Source organism: Carex rostrata, chromosome 5 (genome assembly GCF_964058835.1).
Source record: "Carex rostrata chromosome 5, lpCarRost1.2, whole genome shotgun sequence".
NCBI classification, from domain to species: Eukaryota; Viridiplantae; Streptophyta; class Magnoliopsida; order Poales; family Cyperaceae; genus Carex; species Carex rostrata.
In genome coordinates this window covers 15,176,885-15,191,696 of record NC_135922.1, presented here as the reverse complement: position 1 = coordinate 15,191,696, position 14,812 = coordinate 15,176,885, and the positions used below count along the sequence as shown (strand labels likewise).

At 32.7% G+C, this 14,812-nt stretch overlaps 1 protein-coding gene and 1 long non-coding RNA gene across 5 annotated transcripts; one reads left to right on the top strand and one right to left on the bottom strand.

The window, feature by feature from the left end:
- The first annotated feature begins 3,861 nt into the window (after positions 1–3,861).
- Positions 3,862–6,474, top strand: LOC144554275 (uncharacterized). Its single transcript, XR_013511591.1, has 5 exons — positions 3,862–4,338; positions 4,918–4,999; positions 5,103–5,340; positions 5,570–5,675; positions 5,860–6,474. It is a non-coding gene; the product is annotated as an uncharacterized LOC144554275 (long non-coding RNA).
- Positions 6,475–7,216: 742 nt separating this feature from the next.
- LOC144554749 (cuscuta receptor 1-like) lies at positions 7,217–12,347 on the bottom strand. 4 transcript variants are annotated; one of them, XM_078303072.1, is made up of 6 exons: positions 11,918–12,347; positions 11,295–11,456; positions 11,021–11,179; positions 10,326–10,484; positions 10,083–10,223; positions 9,325–9,554 (listed from the first exon to the last, which is right to left on the bottom strand). In XM_078303072.1, the coding sequence occupies exons 1-6, from the start codon at positions 12,321–12,323 to the stop codon at positions 9,454–9,456; spliced, it is 1,128 nt and encodes a 375-aa protein (XP_078159198.1). In that variant the 5' UTR covers positions 12,324–12,347; the 3' UTR covers positions 9,325–9,453. The 4 variants fall into 4 exon arrangements, with proteins under 4 accessions (XP_078159196.1, XP_078159197.1, XP_078159198.1 ...); XM_078303073.1 differs by lacking the exon at positions 11,295–11,456 and having other exon boundaries at positions 9,326–9,554; XM_078303071.1 differs by lacking the exons at positions 11,021–11,179; positions 11,295–11,456; positions 11,918–12,347 and adding an exon at positions 7,529–7,704 and having other exon boundaries at positions 8,004–9,554; positions 10,083–10,465.
- Positions 12,348–14,812: the final 2,465 nt, after the last annotated feature.

Genomic DNA, 14,812 nt, shown 5'->3' with positions numbered 1-14,812 from the left:
GAACATGCTTATTATTTTTTGAATGTCCATATATAGTTGTTTTGTTGACATTTGTAAATACAAGATATTTTAGGGACTAGTCTGAATATTTGTTGTTGCTTTGTCAGATCTTCTTTTCCTTCTTCCATTTGATCTCAATTAAGTTGGTTCATATAAAATCTGTTTATCTCAATTTATAAAGCTTATTAAGAAAGTTTACTTCATTTTGCTTATTGATAAAGCTTTCATGTTAAAGGGTTCTTTTAAGCATTAGTCTACATTATTCCTGCACAGGTTTTGATTTCAGTGTAGCATGAACTTGTTTTTTATCTCATTCCATGGTAATACTTCAAACGACCAATTCACTAAATTATGTCTGGTTTATGATAAAATTTTAGTACTCGTATGAAACCAAAGTAACTCGGCCCATTGAAGATTCAGAAAATAATACACCAGATAGAAGGTTAAAGAAAACAAGCAGTCAAGTATCAACCTGAAAATATAAGTGATAATTCATAATTTGCATATATATGCTTCTTTTATTATGTTGGAAGGAAACAGAGAAATGTTAAGACGTCACAGTTTTGGTCACGTTTCAGCCTACCATTGACTAGTCAATGAAGCCTCAAAGACAGTTAATTAAAAACTACTAATTATTATTTTTAATCAAACTTTTAATTATTTGTTACACAACTGGCAGATATCTAAACTATCAAAATATACTGCTCCATGCAATCATGGAATGAGGAAATCAGAGAGACTCGAGGCTGGAGCAGACAGAAGAGAAGAGAATTTTCACACAAGTAGGTCACCTAATCGAATATTTTTTAGAAACCATAAATGAAAAAATGAATTTTATTAAACCAACTTGATTTTTTTTTTTTTACAAAAATCATAAGAACCAAGATGCCATTTCGGTCTTTTTTTTTTTGGGTACCGAAATGGCATTTCGGTCCCAGCAGTTTTCACATATTTTGAGAAAAAAATACGTTGAAAAATTATAAAAACACCTAGGATCAAATTGCCATTTTGGTCCAAAAAAAAATAATAAAAATTTTTATTTCAGTCTTTATGATTTTTGAAAAAAAAAATAATCATGTTGGTTTCATAAGAAACTTTTTTCTAATTATGGTTTATAAAAAAAAAAAAATTTCCACCTAATTATTATCTAACCCACTAGTGAAGAACATACAATTAGTGTCGCCTTAAAAAACCGATACTAATACTTTAGTATCGGCTATTTATAAAAAGGCGACACTAATACATTAGTGTCGGCTATTTAGATGTAGGCGACACTAATTGTTAAGTATTAGTGTCGGTTGTGTATAAATAGCCGACACTAATTTTCATTTTTAGAATTTTCTATGATTTATAGTGAATTTTTGAAATTTAAAAAAAAAAAAAAAAAAAAACATTAGTGTCGGCTATTTATTAAAAAGCCGACACTAATAATTATTAGTGTCGGCTATTTATTAAATGGCCGACACTAATAAGTATTAGTATCGGCTTTTTAATAAATTTCCGACACTAAAAGTTAGTATTAGTGTCGGCCATTTAATAAATAGCCGACACTAATGTCTTACTTTTAGTGTCGGCTATTTACAAAGTATTAGTATCAGCCCGATTAGTGTCGCCTAATGTCCGACACTAATACCCATAAACAGCCGACACTAATTCCAAGTTCTCTACTAGTGACCCCGGCTCCGAGAAAGGTACTGTACAGGTTGATTCCCCACGCCAAAGGACCTGCATGCATTAATGGAGACAGGACAAGTCTTCAGAGCTGAGCCGACATTAGTATACTAGCTTTCTTAATTATAAGGGACTTCACATTAGTATTTTTATTTTAGTAATTGAATATTTAACATTACTTCATTAAAGAGAGCAGACGAAGAGAGCAGCTTGAATGACAAAGAGGAGGTGAACCGGTGGCATCAACTAACTGCTATTTGTAACGTGTCTTATAGAGAGCTGGTGGCATAATTTAAGATAAGTTTCGTGTAACTTGCCTAAGGGCTTTTTCTCAAAAAAAAAAAAAAAAAAAAAAAGTTTCGTGTAACTCTTTTTAGTTTGTGTAACGTACCATTAATTACAAGTTTATTACAATACTTTTAAGAGTGAAACATTAAACGAAAATGACTAGTGTTAATTCAAGTAGTGACTATTATGAACTCATCATTGGAAAAAATAGAATCAGGATCGGTTATATACGGATATCAGTATCGGTTCACAACCGATCCTGATCAGGGCGATACAGATACCAAACAAATCTGTATCGGTTGTACTGTACAACCAATACAGATGTATATTGTAAATTAGATTTTTTTTAAATTCAGAAAACAATTATCAGGATCGGTTGTACTGTAGAACCGATCCAGATGTATATTTTAAATTAGATTTTTTTTTAAATTCAGAAAATAACTATCAGGATCGGTTCTTACGTAAGAACCGATCCTGATACTTTATTGAATTTTTAAAAAATATTTTTTATTAAATGGCCAGCTTCCATATTTATTTAGCTGGCCAAAATTTCAATTTATCACAAATCCTAAATTATCAATAAAACACATCCTAAATTAATTATATATCATACACATCCTAACTTATTACAAAAAATTCATGTTCATATATGCATGCAAATTCGGATAAGACACCCTAAATTGTTGTACTTCTTCTCGGCTTAATTTCTTTCAGCAAAAATTGGGCCCACATTTGGCGAAAGTCGGCCAAGCGTTGTACCGTATATTTAGCGGGAATATCCTGCATTTTTAGAATTTGTGAAGAGCATATATATACAATTAAATTGTGTATTTTATTATATTTGAAGCAACAATGCTTATTTTTGAAAAATTTATAAATGCATATATACCTTTAATTGCGGAAAAACATCGAGACAGTGCTTTATTATGTCTTGCATGAGCAACATGGTATAATATGCACATTCCCAGCCGGCTGGTTGTTGTGGGCACTATATAACAAGTTTCAAAAAAATAAAATGTTTGTATTACGAGCATACAAATGGCTTATATGTATATTAACAAATGTGTGCATCTAGGTCATTATAATCATATCGCAATAGAAACTATTACCTTGCAATCGTTACGAACCGTTAAAGAAGCACCCATTTCCCTCATGAAGACGCTGTTGTAATATGAAAACATTGAACAATCAGTACTTACGAGACATTTTTGAAATGATAATATAATAATAAAATCATTAGTATTCTAAACAAACGTAAAATTTAGGAAATGCACTTACTCCTCGATAGCAGCACTGATCATCAGCATTCTTTTACACTTCTTATCGGAATCGTACACGTACAATGCATGTTCTCTTGGCATAAGCACGGCCAATATCCAATGATTTCTGCATGTTAGGTTTGTAGCATGTCATATTATTCAATTTATATGAATTGAAAGAAATATAATAAAATTAGAATATATATATATATATAACACTAACATCTGATGATATGGTATGAAGATTAATCTCTTGTCCCAATTTTCTCGGAGTGCTTTCCCTATGTATTGAAGAATACGTCCTCGGTCATCATCGGGATATTCCTCCTTGAGGTATTTGTGCCAATACCTACAAAATAAAGACACAAAGGTAATCTCAATTTTGTGAAATTTGAATTACAAGTACTAAAATTCTGCAATTATTACAAATATTAACTCACAGCATCCAGATCTGAACAACTGGTACAGTGAGCCTCCAATTTTGCCGAACAAATTTTAGTACTGATGCAAACACTCCCTAAAAAATATGAAAGATTATATAAAATTCCCTGAAAAACAGTTTTGAAATTTGTAACAAACTAACGAATTAATTAAATTACACTACTACAAAAAGTTCAATTACTAACAGGTTATTAGCCACGGTTCCGATATTTTTTTAATGAGCTGTGGGTAAATAAGAAAGTGAGATGGTCAGATGACATGTATACACGGTTGAACCGTGGTTGTTATGGTTCAAACAATTTGACCGTGGGTAAAGGATTGATATTATCAACGGCTGGGTTAGGGTGCTATTTACCCACGGCTGGGATTGGAGGAGCCGTGCCTAAAGAGGTGTGGGTAAAAAGACTAAAGGGTGTAAAGAATCGTAAATCTCCTCAGTTACTGTTTTATTTTCGCTCCCTCTCTCACTTGGGCGATAGTTTCATTTTCCTCCTGCTCTCCGAGGGTTTCCAATATCGATCTCTCCGTCACTCAACCCAAATCTACCCCTCTCTATCTGCCGCTCAGCCCAAATCCGGCTTCCCTCTGCCTGCCGCTCAGCAACTTCGCCCCCCCTCCCCTCTACTCCCTCCTCCGCTCCCTCCGTCGCTCAGCACAATGTCGCCCCCCCTCTCTCTAGGTCAGTACCGTTTCTCTTCGTTGGGTTTCTTTTAGTTCATCTTCATCTTTAAAACAGTTTCAATCACCACGATTGTTTTTCCCATTGTAGCTTATTCTTGATTTCTTGTTATCAGGACAGGTAATAGTCTTGAATCCAACTACTTATCAGTGCCTTTTGTAAGCATATGCATATGAAGTAGCAAATTTTGTGTATTGCAATCATTACTTGGCTTTTTAATTTCATACCTGAACAAGATCAGTACTTAACATTCTAGATAAAATTTATATTAGTCTAGATCAGTACTTTGGTACCAGTCAGATCTACACATTTTTTAATGCATGAACATTAGTATCGTTGGGGTATGAACAATTATGTGTGCTTGCTACTATGAACAACTAGTATCATGTATGAAACTTGACTAGAGTTTATATGCATTTTTTTTACTATGCTTGCTGCCATATCTTGCTGACATATAATATTGTTTATCATGTGTTAATTAATCTTGTTTTAAGCTATTAAATTTGTCTTGTTAAATTTCAGATTTGTTAAACCCCATATCAAATCAATCAGATGAATTAATGTCAAATGGGTTTTCAGGTGTTGAAGTTCATAGTGTACAACCAACAAATTGGAAAAAGAAAGGCCTTCCCTGTGCAAAAATCATGAAGTAGTACAATTAGTAAGCAATCAATTAAAGTATCTTTTATTTCTATTCTTGTAAATAGTTATTCTTCTAATCTATAATTAATACTAATTACTATATATCCTTTATTTTTCTTAAGGGCTTTTCTGAAATACATTAGTAAAGGAGGGTCACATACTAGCTAGAGAGCACAAATTGAAAATGATTTGGTCCTGGATCATGGTAAACACACTAACTTAAAATTAAGTTAGTTATGAATACAAAAAACAGTTTATGATGAGGGGATGAGAGTTGTAAAGTAGCATGCAAAGAGAAAGCTCGGGCAAGAGTCTGCTAAGAATTTAAGAGAGAATTGATGATGAGTACTGGATCAATATGTAAGTTTAAATATTATTTTAATTTTTTATTGTCAATTTTATTGCTATGATCTATTTTTGCATTAATTTTAGAGAGTGTGGCTTAACCATATTATTACCAATATCAAGCAATGTTGTGCTCAACAACCTCTTTTTGGTTACATCAGTGGCCATTATTTTGGTGTTTGTCAATTAGGGTTACTTGAGATTTGAGTTAAATTTATTTTTACTGAATCTTTTTTTGTACTAGTCAATAGTCACGGTGAAATAGAACATTTGCCAGTTTCTGTTCCTCAACAAAGAAGGGATGGGAGCCAAACTCCCAGCTATGAACACGCTACAGAGTCAGTTACAAGGTAACTTGCATGTTATGATTTATTTCTTTTTTGGGCCCTTCAGAATTCTTTTAAAAATTTGGGTATAAGTATAACCTGCAAATTAAGAAACATCTTCTGTGCCCTCAAAAGTATGAACTTGTCTAAAGTACTTCGGCAGTACTAATGTCTGAGATTTATAAATACGTTTCTTGTATGTTTCCAGGGTGAGGATGATCAGTATTTCATAAACAATCTTGAGCTTCAGAGTGATGTACCATAAATAAGTGTTCTCTTCTATTGCAAAAACTTGACTGATAAAAAATTAGATATTGAGTTTGTTGAGATTTGAAGGCCTGTGGGATGTAATGGAGGTGTATTTGCATCGTGAGTAAGACTGGAGGCTACACACCCTTCTAAGGAAGGTGACACAACTAAAACTACACTACCTTCTATGGTCATTAGGTTGTAGAGAAAGCAAAGGATATATTGTGTGGTGAACAAGGGTCAGGGTCCCTTAACACTCTTCTAAGGCATACTCTGTTGAGACAAAGTTGCAAAGATGGATGTGAGGAACAATAGGAGGAAGAAATAATTGAAGTACTAGTCTAGGAGAAAGTTGCTCTAACTTGACCCGTATTCAATTTTCTTTTCTTTATGACAGATTCAAATTTGATGGTGGTTTGTACACACCTAATTTATAATTCATTTTTACAGATTTTTATTTACTTGATACAAGCAAACCCTTGTTTGATATGTGGTTTGTGTTTATTATTTAATGTTCTCTGTAAATTAATTTAATTCAATTAATGAAAAACCTAAGTTATTTCAATATTTCTAATTCACATTATGTATGTATCTGCTATTTAACTAATATAGCTAGATCATCTTTATCCACGGCTTCACCTGTGATGAATTTAAAAAATAAAAAATAAAAAAAATGAATCACCATTATCCACGTTTGCTCTGGAGTCAGCCGTGTGTAAATAAAAATTTAGTCACGGTTAAGGGACCGTGGGTGTACTCTGGAGTCAACCGTGGGTAAATGAAAATCTAGTCACGGTTAAGGAACCGTGGGTGTACTCTTCCACTTTTACAAACGCCAGCATTACTCACGGTAGCGAATCCGTGAGTAAATTCAATTTTTGACCGTGGCTAATTTGTTATTCTGTACTAGTGTTATCTTTTATTCAAGTAATTAAAGTCAAAAGTATTACTTTGAATAATACTTCAACTAGTCAAAGTATCTTGTAACATAACTTCATTCTGACTAGTACAACTGTACAAGTATCTTTCAAGTAACGTACATACGTAGCATGTTTCACAATCAATTCAGCTTTGCATTTTTATTTCCTCATTTTCTAATTTTGGGCCTTATCTGGATGACCCATTGGAACTGCAGTTCATATCAGGTTTTATTTCCTTTGTTTTTAGTTTGGACCTTAGTTGGAATTATTGTGAAACCGAGGATTGTTTATAAAATCATATAATATTTCTAAGTTTACATAATCACATAATAGTCCCAATTGTTTACCAACGCTTGAGAAGTTCGTAAAGAAATGCAAAGGCACAAAATACATATATGAAAGTTGACGAAGATATTATTTTAAGCCTAAAGTTCTCTGAGATTTATAACACATCGTACACAAAGAGTACGTAGGCACATGCTTATTCAGTATATATATATACTAAAATTTATCCTTCCAAACTAAGACTGACAATTAATTACCCCTTCAAGTTCAAGCAGTTCTAATCTTTCTCGTCCAGAGCACAACCTTCACATACATTATATCACCATACCAATCCACCAGATTAAATAACACAAAACGCCAATTTCTCTTGAAATATAGAACTGCTATGAAGCTCCAAAAACTGACCACAAAGAAGAGAGAGAAAGAACCAAACAATATGAGAAAATCGGTGCCTTCGTACCTTCGGACGTCACTAATTTCATTCGGGGAAGGTTGTGTTGTGCCAGTAGGGACACAGCTTCTTGGTAGGGGAGGCCCACATAAATTCGGGTTGCCTTCATAGCTGCTCTTATCAAATGAAATAAACTGTGCTTCTATACCTAATGTAGGACCGGATAAGTCATTATATGCCAGAGAGAAGGATTCAAGTGAGGTTAGTTTAGTTAGTTCTCTCGGTATTTCCCCTGTCAAAGAGTTGCGAGAGAGGTCCAAACTTTCTAATTGGCGCAAATTAGACATGGAATTCGGTATTACACCACTTAAATGGTTGTTCGACAAATTCAATGTTATCAACCAATTCATTTTACCGATATCTTCGGGAATATTGCCCACTAATTTGTTGGAAGATAAATCTATGATGCTCTGGATTAGTAAAATTTCTTCCAAATAGGTATCTAACCTTCCTTTTGACATAAGCTTCAATTCAAAATTCGCTGGTTCTCCATCATATGTTTCGATAAAATATGTAATGTGTAAGAGAAAATTGGCATCACCAAGATTGGCATTCAAACCCGTTTTTTGTAAACCATCCAAGAAAAGGGAATTGTCGGATGTTGATCCCATATCTATAATGCATGATGGTATTTCTCCAGAAAGATTGTTGTGGGACAGATCTAGTATGCGTAAATATCTTAATTGACATATTTGTTTTGATATAGGTCCTCGAAACAAGTTTTGCCTTGCTTGGAGCATACTTAGATAGGACCCCTTACCAATCCAAATTGGAAGCTCTCCTGATAAATAGTTTTCACCAATGTAAATGACTCTTATATAAGAAATATTCAGCCATGTTATTGGGAAGTTTCCGGTTAGATTGTTTTGGCTCAGATCTACAATTTTTAAGTCTGACTGATTAGAGCAAGGAGGAATTGATCCAGAAAACTTGTTATCTGAAAGGTCAAGTAACCAACAGTCTTGCCCAACACACATATCCAATGGTAAGGATCCCTCTAAATGATTTCTACTTAACTTCAGTGCCCAAAGACCATCTCTTCCGATTGCAATGCAATCAGGTAAAACACCATTTAGTTCATTGTTACTGATGTCCAACACTTGAAAACTGGTATTGCAAATGCGCAAAGGAATCTCTCCACTTATGTTATTATCATTTAACATTAATAATGAAGATAGAGTAAAGTTCATGTTGTAAGTAAAGGATCCATAAAACTTATTATTTGATAGATCCATAACATAGGGGATTGAAGGCTGAATTCTCGAAAAACTATTATGTATATCATCAGTGAGAATGTTACTAGATAAATCTAGAGATCCGAGATTGCTTGTTGATATGAGCGGAAGAGGGCCATGAAAATAGTTTTTTGATAAGTTAAGGGACTCTAAATTTGGAAGCTTAGTAGTAATGTTAGCCGGTAATCCCCCGCCCAGATGGTTGTCAGATATGTCCAAATATAAGAGTTTTTCATGAATTAAAAATGGAAGTTGAAGAGGCCCTGTGAAGAAGTTTTTGTGCAAATCTAATTTGATCAAGTTCGTATTGTTTTCTAACAATAGCCACACAGCTGAAAGAGGACCCCTCGAATGAGTATTAGAGAGGTCCAACACTTGTAATTTATGTTGAGAATACAAGAAAGTCAGCTCCATATCAAGAATGCAATTAGCTAGTTCAAGAACTTGAAGCTGAAAAGGCAGATTAACAACTCCAACTTGAAAGTTTGATGATGCCCGTGTTGAGAGCCCCAGAACTTCAAAATTTGAATGGTTAAAAAATGACCCTATGGATAGATTTCCCTCAATCTTGTTATTTGATAGGCGAAGGTACCTTAGAGATGAGAGTCTTTCAAAAATGGAGGAGGGAAAATTTATTTCAAGATCATTATCTGACAAGTCAACTAGCTTAAGAGAAGAAAGATTTCCCATACAAGAAGGAAGATTTCCAATAAATTGTTAGATGAAAGATCTAACTCTTCGATGTTCTTCAATCGGCATAGTCCTATAATGTTAACAAGAAATGTTGTCAAATAAGATTTACAAATGTGAAATCCATAAGGTCAATTACTAGATACCATTTCTTTCTTTATTTGTTTTCATTTTTTTTTTATATTTTGATTTAAAAGTCAGTGTGATACCGGAAATACATATGTAGAACTAGCTACAAACTCAACTTTCTTAATCTCGTGATAATAAGCTAGCTAAAAGAGACCGAAAATTTGCTGAAAAGTGGCAACTAAATGTACATTAGTCGTTTATATATGGGGTGAATGCGAAATAAAAATATAACCGGACCCTGATTTCACTATTCTTGCAGCGCTGCATGAGTAAATGATTAAGACCTCTAATACCACCTGACAGCATTATTTTACTGTTCAGTATTATACCAAATTGAACAAATTAATTAATTATATGATGTCAAACATCTATATCTGATCTACCGGTGTTGAGAGACTGCAGAAAATATAACTTTGTTCTTTTGCATTAATTAATAACAATTAGTTTAATTTGTTAATAAATTGTAAATTACCTTCTGATGTTAAAGTCTCATTTAGAAGATTGTCCGCCAACGAAAGAGCTTTAAGAGAGGACCAATGTCCCAAATCAGGAAAACTCCCGGAATATAGACATCCGGTTAGACTAACCACCTCCAAATTTAGTGCACTAAGCTCTGTCAGATTTTTTCCCATTGAAATATCGATCAAATTGAAGAAAAATAAAAGAAATGTTACTGTTGTCATAAATATAAAATGGTTCATTTATAAAAGATTACCTTTGACTGGAACACTGCCTCCCATCATATAATTATAATCCAGATAAAGTGCCCGAAGTGATGATACTTGGGCCAAGGAGGAAATCATGGTTATATTCAGTTGGTTGAATGAAAGGTCTAGCATCTCTAGCTTAGTCAAATTTGACCAATATTCAAACCCTGAGAAAAGGATTCTCGGATCAGCAAACCAGAAACAGCTCTTTTAAATCTTAATATGAGTTGGTAGATGCAGAAATTAGGTCATATATTTTATTTTATTCCTTTCCACTCTCCATATGGCGTGGTTTGAATCTTAACTGATTGTGTATCAAATATCATGGAAAGATGTGGTATATATAAACAAAGTGGTATTACATACTTTTGACAAAGCATATAGGTAACTTCATATATAGATGCTAATTAAAAAGCTGACAGTTTTCAATTTTGTGATGACATGCATGGCTCCACAATTGGCCCTGTATTTTTATTAATTATGAAAAGTCATTAATTTCTAAGGAGTCATGGTAAAAAGGTTCCTTCATTAGTATTTTGGAAATTTTATCATTCAATACAAAAGATCATGAATAAACATATATATATATATATATATATATATATATATATATATATATATATATATATATGGACGAACCTTTCTTGATCAATTAAAGAAGGAAGCACATTAAATAAATCATTAATTAATTGAATTTTGTTACCGTTGAAATTGGGCAGACTGTTGTTTATATGATTACCACTCAGGTAGAGTTTACGAAGTGATGGAACACTCGCCAAATTATATATGATGCTTCCGTTCAGGGAGTTGTCAGAAAGGTCTAAAATCTCCAACTTTGTTAAATTGGACCATTTTTCAAGTCCTGAAAAAGAACAAAAGAAAAATTGCATTAGGATTTGGACGACCCTAGCTTTCTTGATCAATACAAAAAGAAGGAAGAACATTAAATAAATCATTAATTAATTGAATTTTGTTACCGTTAATATTGGGCAGATCACTGTTATAATTACTATTACCCTTCAGGTTGAGTTTACGAAGTGATGTAATACTCGCTAAATCATATATGATGCTTTCGTCCAGGTTGTTGAAAGAAAAGTCTAAACTCTCCAACTTTGTTAAATTGGCCCATGTTTCAAGTCCTGAAGAAGAATAAACGAAAAATTGCATTAGGATTTGTTTATTTCTTTCTTCTTATATTTTGATAAAATATAGGGTCATGTCCCTATTTATATATATTGATAACTTCTTTATTCCTTTCTTAAAACGAATAAACCTGAAATTGACCGGTGGTTATTCTAATAAACTAAGGTAAATATACATTTTGGAGGTTGTTTTATTTTTTTTATTTTTTTGTATTGTACTTGTTTTAAGTAAGTTGTCCTAAAATTGGAGCAATCATACTAGTTTAATTAATAGTCTTCATATATCAAGCAGATATGTTAAGTACGCATACCCACGCGCGACAAATGCTAAAGCAAAATGAGAAGTATGTTAGTACTTGTAATGTCACTGTTAATCAGCACCAGCCATATATAGTATATATACAGTCAGGCGGGGTATACATAATTCTTAAAAAAGAAAGAAATGTGAAGATACATACCAGAACCGTCCGTACAATTATGTATGCCATGTGCAGATAATGACAGAGATCTTAGTTGACGGAGAGGCAAGAACAAAGTGGCATTTAGCAAACTACCGTCCTGATAATAATCAAGCCAGTCATCATCATCAAAGGATATACCGAGGTCAAGTTGAGTGACATGGCCGGTGATTGAATCGCAGGTGACTCTTTCCCATTGGCAGCACTCCTTGCCCTCCCACTTGCCTTCTAAAGAGTGAATAGGAAAGGATATTGAAGCATTGATGTGTAGAAGAGCCAACCTCTCCTCTTCCCTGCACTGTACTGAGTCTGACCCGCTCACACATACATTCTCCCACTGTACTAGAACCAGAACCAGAACCAGAACCAGAAACGCTACTGTCAATAATAACTTCATTACTTGCATTTTGTGTGATTGATGGCTTGAACAGGCTACATATGTGGCCTGATTTATAGGAGGACGAGGATGATCTTAATTTGTTAGAAAAAAATAAACTGACCAGCAATAATTGGGTAATGGACCTGTCACAGTTGACGAACTATTTGAAATTTGAAAAGTCTTCATACTTAATTAGGGAAAAAAAAATTCCATTAGTCGACCTGTCACAGTTGACGAGCGACTTGCAATTGGGCAAATAACATTAATGGACCTGTCACATCCTCCACTTGAAATTAGTGTTATTTGGGCAAATAAAATAACAGTAAGCAGTTGAATTTTCATGTCCATTCTGACTTGTAAAATTCCGACAATATTATGTTTTCTTTCTGATTTTTATAAACTATATGATTATTTTTTAGACTTCGCATTGGAGAAAAATATATAATGAAAAAAAAAAGCATTCAATTTCAATTAGTTCTTCCAAATCTCAGCTTGTTTGATTAAATGGTAAATTTCATATTTTCAGCTTGCACATGAATGAAAGGTAGCAAGGTTTCATATGACAGATATTTAATTTGCTCATCTTATCAAACCTTGCATCATATAATTACTTGAAGGGGTTAAAAGTATACAAAATAAATAAAGAAATAAAGTCTTCATTTCAATTAGATCTTCCAAATCTCGCAAAAATGGAATTCTCCTTGTCAAGACCTTGTGAGATTAATCAGAAGAACGATCTCAATTCCTATATAAGAATTAGGACTATTTTAGAGGTTTTTCTTCGAAAACAAATTATTGAAAGAAGCGCTAATTTTAAAATAAAATATGTTTTGTAAATAATTATTTTACATTCATAATATTAGAGATACAAATCAATATATTTTTTTTAAAAAAACAAAGGAGAACAATATTAATACAAAACTATATAATAATTTGACTGAGAAATACAAATATAATATAATATTTTAAGAGATATTACATTTTAGATATCAAATACATTTTAAATGGTGAGGATTAAAAATGATAGAAAAGTCATCCGATCAAAAAATGAGGTGAAAAGTACATGCCTAAAAAAAACATATAATTTAGAGTGAGTCTATATATGGTACTATGCATATTACGATTTAGCCTGTAATACGGCTCCATATTTGACTTTTCAAAATCTAACGGTCGATCCGAACCATTTATCTTGTTTTCCATATTAATATGTGTTTGGAGACCAAATTTTACATTTTTTTGAAATTTTTTTACTATTTTTTTAGATTTATTGAAAATCACTGTTTTTGGATGGTCCAGAATTTTCAGATCAAGTGATTTTCTAAATATCTAAAAAAATAGTAAAAAATTTCAAAAAAGGTAAAATTTGGTCTCCAAACACATATTAATATGAAGAACAAGATGAACGGTTCAGATTGACCATTAGAATTTTGAACACTCAAATATTGAGCCGTAGCACAGACCAACCCGTGATATGCATAGTACCATAGACTCACTCTATAATTTAACGCTCTTTCTAACATAACTATTAAGTAAAATATACATATATATATATATATATATATATATATATATATAAAGAGAGAGAGAGGAGGGATCCAATTACACTCTTTTTTGGTGATACCGGATTACATCTTATGTTTACAAAGTCCAAATAGTCGATCCAAACGGTTCAACTTGATGGATATGTTAAAATGTGCTTGCAGATCAAATTTTATATTTTTTTTTGAATTTTTTTACTATTTATTAAGATGAGTACAAAAATTCAATAGTCTGAATATAACGATTTTGTTAAATACTTAATAAATAGTAAAAAAATTCCAAAAAATATAAAATTTGATCTGCAAGTACATTTTAACATATCCATTATGTTGAACGGTTTGGATCGACTGTTTGGAATTTAAAAATTTTGAAAATAAAAAGTATAATTCGTGGTCACCAAAAAAGAGTGTAATTGGATCCCTCCTCATATATATATATAGAGAGAGAGAGAGGAGGGTTCAAATGCACCCAAATTTTTGTGCACCCAAATGCACCCTATTTTTTTTCTCCGTTTTCAAAGTTCGAATAGTCAATCCGAACCGTTAGATGCGATCTACATATTAAGATGTACTTGGAGACCAAATTTTACATTTTTTTTAAATTTTTTTACTATTTATTAAGCCACTTTGAAAATCGCTGATCCAATGGTCCAGAAAATGTAAAATCAGCGATTTTCAAAGTGGCTTAATAAATAATAAAAAAATTCCAAAATATGTAAAATTTGGTCTCCAAGCACATCTTAATATGTAGATCGCATCTAATGGTTCGGATTGACTCTTCGGACTTTGAAAACGTAGAAAAAAAATTTGTAAGATAGGATGCATTTGGGTGCACAAAAATTTGGATGCATTTGAACCCTCCTCATATATATATATATAGAGGAGGGTTCAAATGCCTCCATGTTTTTGTGCCTCCATCTCTCTTCATCATTTTCAAAGTTCAAACAGTCGATCCGAACCGCTCAACCTAACCTTCAT

Bases quoted from the DNA above. Each gene is read 5' to 3' on its own strand.
- LOC144554749 (XM_078303070.1), bottom strand. From the start codon at position 9,481: ATGGGAAATCTTTCTTCTCTTAAGCTAGTTGACTTGTCAGATAATGAT.